The sequence below is a fragment of the Galleria mellonella genome, unplaced genomic scaffold (assembly GCF_026898425.1).
Source record: "Galleria mellonella isolate WM207_F2 unplaced genomic scaffold, CSIRO_AGI_GalMel_v1 utg1432, whole genome shotgun sequence".
In the NCBI taxonomy this organism is placed as follows: Eukaryota; Metazoa; Arthropoda; class Insecta; order Lepidoptera; family Pyralidae; genus Galleria; species Galleria mellonella.
In genome coordinates this window covers 1,567,293-1,575,448 of record NW_026441998.1, presented here as the reverse complement: position 1 = coordinate 1,575,448, position 8,156 = coordinate 1,567,293, and the positions used below count along the sequence as shown (strand labels likewise).

The window sequence follows — 8,156 nt, the reverse complement described above, 5'->3', positions numbered from 1 at the left end:
GCCCCTCTCTCTGCTCCGGATAAACCACCAGAAAAACCTGATAAGCAGCCAGAGAAACTCGGGCTCTTCTCGTCTATCAAACGTGCTGCCAGCAAAAAGTTTGGTGACCGACGCTCTCCAACACCAAAAATTAGAGAACCGCGATCCAAGTCGGACAGTATAAAACATGCTGCTCTTACTAGACAAATTTCTGAAACAGTAGCTGCGTCTGGAGACCCGACTTTCGAACGTTGCAGACCCAGAAAACGTGATAGCGAAACCGAATTTCCCGTTCGTAAATCCACTTCAGAAATCTCCGAAAGTTTTCCATTCGTGAGACGTGCATTAGCTGAAATAGAGAATGGTTTGAATTACTTCAGAAGATCAGTGGCATCGGATGCGGGTGAGCCGAAGGCGCCTTTGGCGAGGACTGAACCAGTTGTTGTTGTTGCGGCTGCTGAAGACGAGGTACCAGCGTCCCCTCCTCCGCCGATGGGATTAAAAGAACGCCGAGGCTCCCGTGGGTCACCGTGCGCTAACCTACCCCCACTAATGCTACCACCGTCCACTCCAGAGGCATCACCAAGTCGTTTATCTCCGAACCGACTTTCACCTCAACCAAGAGAGCCACAGTCAGCACCCATAATAAGAGGTAACCCACCTCGTCGTTCTAGAACTCGTTCGGAAATGCCACCTGATCCTCCGCCGCGTTCACCACAAACACCCAGACCAGCTTCTGTTTCTCCTAAACATACATTTGCTTTTAAGATCGTATTAAAAAAAGTGGAGAGTACACCGAATACCTCCTTCGACCGGCCTGACCAATGAGAGTACCTCCTCTAAGCGCGACCGCAGCAATGCGGTGGAGTACTCGAGGTTAAACGCGCTTTTCTCCGTTTTCTAGAAAATGCTAGTATAGATTAGATAGCAATGAACTGTTCATTGAGGTTTGTCAAAGAAAATTGTACTTGAAAACATGACGCTTCGGAAACTTCTTTGAATTCTTATGAATTCAGGGGCTGGTCCCCTGTTTGATGTTTTTCGGCATGAATGTCATTGTAAGAGTAATGATAATAATATACAATGTATGGAGCATGAGTTGTGTATAAATCATTCATATATTTGTTACATGCATAAACGAGATTATATATTATTAAAATATAATATGTTCGTAAAACGACGACTCATGATACATGTATAAAGGTTTATATTTTGTGAAGTTGTTCCAACATATAAAAATTAATCATATTGCTTAAACTTCCAAGACAGCATTTCTGCGAATCAAAGTTTGAAGCACTATGAATACTTAATAAGTAAAACAATATCTACTTTATACATAGGATCCCGACTATGAATGTGCCTGTATTTATCATAATCCTCTATTCTAACCGTTACCTTGTTGTTACGTCTTACCATTTAGTGTACATACTGTGTACTTTTTTACGATCAATATCCAAACAATGGACAGTCTATCTAAATGTATTTTCGATGTTATACAAAATTGTCTAACGTGAAAGTATTTTTGTATTGTTGTACGAGTATATTATGACGAGAAAATGAATTCAATAGCATTGTTAATGTAAACATCAAAGAAATTAGAAATTTATCCTTCAATTTTAACTTCTTTCAAAAAATAAGTATTGTAATGTATTGTCTACATTTTTTTAACTCTTACAAAAAAAATATATTTTCAACTAAGTAATTCTGCGATGTTAAGATATTAAACCGAAGAAATTTGAAATTTACTCAAGGATTCAGAATAAAATGTCAAAACTATAATCTATAATTATAGTTTTGACATTTTATTCTTGATTCTATCAAATTACAAACATATATTTGTAGAATTTATAAACAATTATTTTTCAATTACATTATTTTACTGTTAAATTTTATTTGACAATAGCTGTATAGATTTAGTACCTTTGCCTTATAAAAAAAAATAGAACCATAAAAAATAATTTAGTCTCCTACATATAATTGGTTTCATGAACATGACCAAACTTCCACACAGACCACAGAATCTTCAGCTATCCTGCCTTCATGGCACAGAAAAATAAACTACGAAAATCAATTCTAATACAATAAAATTTTCGCGCATTGCACTAGAGAATTATTAAGAAAAGTTAATCTATTTATTATTTAAGAACACGGTTATATAGAACAGAATATCTAGCTAAAAAGGAAATTGCACGTCAGACTAGGCTGTATGGACTTCGTCTCCTTTTCCTGTCAGGTCAAAAAAAAAGTTAATAAAGGAAAAAAAAATTATACGTGTTTTTATATTTTTTTTTTTTTTTTAGTGATCAAAGGATAGGACTTTTTCTATCAGAACTTCAAATTAAGTATACTTGTGTACGAACCATGCTATTGGATTCATTATTTATATAACCCAACCACAATAGCTGTTGTACATTGTGGAGTGATAACATAATGTGTGATTCTGTATGAATTTATTGCTTTCTCGTGTTTCGTTGTTTGATTATGCACCTACTTGCAACTATTCATTTTTTCGAAAAGTTTTGGCTGTGTCTATAAAATATAATACATTTCAGTTTCGTGAAAAAAAAAATTAAATTAATGTGATTTTTGTCATAGTATTTTTGAAATAATATGTAAGATATAACCAAAGACATTTTAATATAAAATACAGCCGTAAATATGTATGTTAACCTGTTTCTATAAAAATATTTTTGTTTTAGAAGAAAATGAAAACACATTGTACTATTTTTATCAAGTTATTTTTTAATTTCTTTATGAAATACAACTAGTGCACATTAATCATACAAAATATTCAATAAATATACATATATATATATATATATATATATATATATATATATATATATATATATATATATATATATAAACACTATTACGTACAGTTTTAAAATAAATATCTAAGATATTGATGTTTTTGTCAAAGTGTCGTGGTATGATACAATCAAAGGTATGATTTAAAATACTAAAATACAGCTCTAAAAATATATTCAAGATTAATTTTTTAAACAAAATAAATAAATTAAAACATTTATTTAATATGTATTTTAGTAAGTTTTACATCAAACTCGTTTACTTTCTAAAGCTTTGTAACAATAAATAAAATAAGGAAAAACGTTTTTTATTTTATAAAATTAACGTTGAATGTCTAATTAAATAGTCATTGTTTATTAATTAACATAACTTTTATAAATGAATGGATTTGTTTTTTACTTCTAATATTAATTTTAGGAATTGTTTAAAAAAAAGAAATAAATATAATAAGATTAAATATTTTATAATAATCAGATAATATCATAATAATTGCCAAGTTTTATTCTATGTCTGCCAGTTATGGTCTTCCACTGATTAAATGCATGATCAGAAATGTAGTTATGGAATCAAAGCCTATTGTTTAATTTTTATACATTATATAAGAATAACTCATAGTTTTCTTTTTTTTTTGTTATTGTTATTATCTAGATTACGTTTTGACGTCTTAATATGAAATAGGTTCTAAACCAAGTTACCTACATGATGCCAGTTTTATTTAAAGTTATTTATTTATAAGCTGTTTTTCTACGTTGGGCACAATTAATAAACTAGCATTAGGATGTTTTATTTCTATCAAATTTAATCATTTAGAATTTAAACAGAAAAGATAATATACTACAAAATGCAATGAAAAAAAACCTTTCTAATTTAACTCCTTGTGCATTTTATGTACTGCGTTATTTTGTTGAAAAGATGCACTCAGATTGTTTATTATTGTGACAAGTATTTTAGAAAAACATTTAATTGTTTATAATAAAATTGTAAGACCAAAGCTTTAGAGCTAAACCTTATAATACAAGAAAACTCAAAATCTAAAATTTTACAAATAAAAGTATTTCAAATGACACCTTCGCGGTTTCCTTACATTACAAAAAAAATTTTTAGTGAAATCTTTTCTGTAGATTGTACATATTTATTTGTAAGCGTATTATTTTTATATATATTTTTTATATAATAAACTTTGACTAATGGGAAGATCATTATAACTACGCTTACAAATATCTTAAAATCTAATTTACGGGTGCATGTACCGTAATATGCTGTCTTATTCTTTTTGCAATTACCACGTGTTATTTTAGTGAAACAATTTATACTACTGTGAATCAAGTTCATTATTTGATGAAATTTTTATTATAATACATTTAATATACACAAAATTTTTGCAATGTACTATAAAATCATTATCATTTCATAGATCTACCATCACAGTGAATTGTTCAGATAAATTCATTTGGTTAAATGTTTGTATTCGATGTCTTTGACGGGTTTGTATCAAAATATTTGTTGTACGGATATTGTGTTTTCTAAAATATATTGTGTAAATAAAAAATATGGTCAAGAAAAGGAATTACTTGACAATTTAATGACTATTATTTTTCTATCACCTTTATTTTAAAGATACTCTCTAAAGTATTTCCAGTGAAAAAAAAAGAAACAATATTTTTATGCCCTCTTGTATGTTTATAATATTCGAATTTTGAATCCTAAGGTACGAAATCCTCATTACTATGTAAAGAAAATACAAAATGATATCCCATTATCGTTGGTATAGGAATGGGATGGAAGTTTTCCGATTCAAAATAAAAGAAGAGAGAAAAATTATCAAAACTTTGTACAAAAGAAATCTGCATGAGTGCCATTGTCCCATTTGTATTTCTATCGCTTAGAAACTGTGTTTGTGTGGCTGTTTCGATTTGAAATATGATTTGACAAGTCAGTAAAATTATAAATTACGACATGTTTTATACCTTAGTTCTCAGGAACTGCAAAAGAGGTACAGGAATGATGCAGTATGTAACTGTAGTATCTATGATGCTATTCATGTCTGTATTCGATCACTTTTACGTATGTAATCCTTGCTTTGAGAGTCCAACTCGTGTATTCCAAATATACACACAGCTCAGGCTCTCAAATTATGACTAGACAATAACATTATACTCACCATTATATTCATTATCATATATAATCATTACATGTAATTACTCCATGTATATAATTAAATGTAAAGGTTAGTATACTGACAGTGATTACTAAAATTGTTACAACACATGTTACGACACGTGTTTCATCTCTAAACGAGGCATCTTCTGAAATTAATACATCATAAAATGTGTGAAACAGTTGAATTTAGATGACTGTGTTTCGGTTTGATGGGTACCACCCTTCAAGTATGGCAGTGAATTTATAGGATACAGATTTTTAACCCCTTAGTCCTCAGGAATGGCAACGCATGGGGGGCATGTCTTTAGGCAACAGTTACCACTTTCCATCAGGTAGGTCGTCAGCTTATTTGCCATTCTAAGTTGCATAAAAAGATAAAAAAGTAAATGTGCTTAGAGTTAATGATCGTTGGAAATTAATGACTAATATGGAAGATCCTAGAATGTCTAGTAATAATAAATAGTAAGTAGTCAGGCTTCAAATGTCGGCAATAGCACGCATAATAATGATTGCGAAATTGAACAAAATAATTCTAATCAACTAACCATAAATACCTATCATTCACTAATGGCTTAATATCGGAATTCTGTACGATACCGCAATGTTAACAATGTAGTGAAAAGCAATTATCTGATTCCCACAGTTTGTGTTGGTTACAAATGGCATCACTAATAAAAACTTTTATTAAACTAACACCACATTATTACGTTTTGTGGCTTTTCCAAACATGATGCATAAATTTGTGAAAACAAAATCTTAATCAAATTATTTTAAGACTGTGTCTAAACACAGTAATTTTGAAAAAAATACTGTGTTCAGACATGAATAGCTAATATAATATTATAAATAAAAATAAATAATACTATGTGATTTTAACTGTCATCGGAAGTGGCTGGTTCGAGATGTCACGTGTCTTCTGTACTTATTATTATGATATCTAATTTGTGCCACGTGGCATGCAAATAAATAAATACATTCATAAACACCATAAAGTCACCAGGTCTTTGTGGTGAACGTAACACTAACTACACCAAAAATATTATTGACTACCCTTTGAAAAATTTGTCGCAAGAACAATTTTTTTCTTCTTTTATTATGGTTGGCTCCTATCATCGCATGGTGGTGATAGCAGCCAGCTATAATATTTCGTTCTTCAGACATAAAGACACGATGAATAAGTATATATAATATGCGCATTCTTTTATCTACGTCATGCATGTCTTACAGTCGGTGAGAGTTCATTAATTATGTAAGCTTCTTGTTTAGATGACCCTTGTTACCTACATACAAACGTCAGCTAAAAAAAGAATCTTTTAATTTTTTATTGCTACCGCATTGGAAAATCAAGGAGGTACATTCATTATTTGTAAGAATATACGTTTTTAATAGTTTATTTACAGATATATATGTAAAGTGTAAGATATTAAATTCTTACACAACTATGTGTATGCATGTGTATGTTTATATGTATATGAATTAAATAATACTAAAATACAAAACACCAGAAATATTACAAACATTTCCAGGCTTTTTAACAAATAATTATGTTTTTTTTTTTATTTAATATTTTACTGTAATTCTATTGGTTGACAAATATTAGATGGTTGTCAATGAGATAATATACATATTACATTTAAAATATTTAAATTTAGAATGGGAATTCTATATCTACAAGTTAGATTTTATTTAAAGTCAGCGATTTTAATAACAAGGAAGTAAAAACAGCGTGTAACCTACTATTATATATTTATTAATAATAGTCTAACCTACACATATAAGTATAAATTGAAATATAGGAAAATCAATAAACTCTTCGTTTTGAATATGTTTAAAAAGACACATGACGCATCTAAATCGACTACACTAATAAATAATCGTTACGCTTAGTTGTTCATATTATTATAGGTACTAATATATGTTAGAATACAAATGAGAAAATAAAATAATAAATTCGACTACAACAATACTATTTAGGTCAGAAACTTCGTAGAGGATGGTTGACAAGTCGAGTCCACTCGAGAATGCTAACGAGCTTCTGTACAAACGAAACCCCACTTTCCTTGGAAAAGGAGTTTGTTTTTGTTTATAAACGCTTTTCATAAAGAACGCTAATACAAACGTAATATAGTAATATTCGGAATTAAAAATATTTTTGAAATTGATTTAAAAATTTATATATAGAGCATATCGGGGCTAGTGCTTTTATCAGCTAGAAGGTTCGTTGTTGCAATAAATTTTAGGAATATCGATATATATATATATATATCGCTGCCTACGCCGTCGGTATACACTGGAAGCGCCAGAGGTATAGAGAGAGGTTAGCCCATCGTGTTGAATTCCACAAGAATTAACCATGATAGTTTCCAAAGGGAACTACATAGAAGTCAACCTGTCAGGATATATAGCTAGCAAAGAGACTGTTAGACTACTATTAACCCATTACTAACCATCCCTTTCCACCTAGTCAAAATACTTATACTTTTTTCTACTGTATTTCCTTTGTTAGTTAGTTTGTACATAATATTATAATACTTGGAACATTTTGATCGTTTATTGATATTCGATTCGATTAACGTTAACTAATAATCATAATCATCATATTAGCTGTTTATTGTCCACTGGTGAACATAAGCCTCCGCCTAATATAATGGTGGTTTTTCCAGTATTTGCCAGGCTTAGCAGGCGGGTTGGCAACCACAGTAAGGTTTTCTTGATATTTTAAAAGGGACGCTACTGCCCATCCCTTTTCATTAAGTTTCCTTAAACGCTTCTTACGACACCTACGGAAAAGGAAGGGTGGCCCATTCTATGCCAGGACTACACGGCATAATAACAGTAAGTATAAATATAAGTTAATAGAATTAATTATTTATAAAAAAAATGCAAAAATAACTTTTATTGCATAACATTTAAATATTAAAAAATCAAAAAGGAACTATATAGCTATGACAGCTTTATTGTTTATCAAAACTCGTGAAAAAAAAACCCGCCTTTCCTTTTGCAAAAACTCAAAAGAAAAAAGATTCGAACGTGATCTGAAACTAAATACTGGCTGACAACAAAATGTTAAGTTAATAAAAAAACACAACGGACTGAACACAGTTATTAAACTTAATTTGTCTAAGAGATAGGTAGTTATAGGTTTGTTTTTTTATTATATAAGGAATTGGCGTTAGAAATTACAAAAAGATAAATAACATCCTTCA

The 8,156-nt window shown here is 30.1% G+C and overlaps 1 protein-coding gene across 1 annotated transcript; it reads left to right on the top strand.

Annotated features, from left to right (window-relative positions):
- The first annotated feature begins 166 nt into the window (after nt 1-166).
- Nucleotides 167-807, top strand: LOC113513611 (uncharacterized). Its single transcript, XM_026897603.2, has 2 exons — nt 167-198; nt 303-807. The coding sequence occupies exons 1-2, from the start codon at nt 167-169 to the stop codon at nt 805-807; spliced, it is 537 nt and encodes a 178-aa protein (XP_026753404.1).
- The last annotated feature ends 7,349 nt before the right edge of the window (nt 808-8,156 follow it).

Excerpts from the sequence above, each read along its gene's own strand:
- LOC113513611 (XM_026897603.2), top strand. The coding sequence starts at position 167 with ATGCTGCTCTTACTAGACAAATTTCTGAAACA. Across the intron at positions 199-302 it reads CTAGACAAATTTCTGAAACA|TTTTCCATTCGTGAGACGTG; the intron begins GTAGCTGCGTCT and ends AATCTCCGAAAG.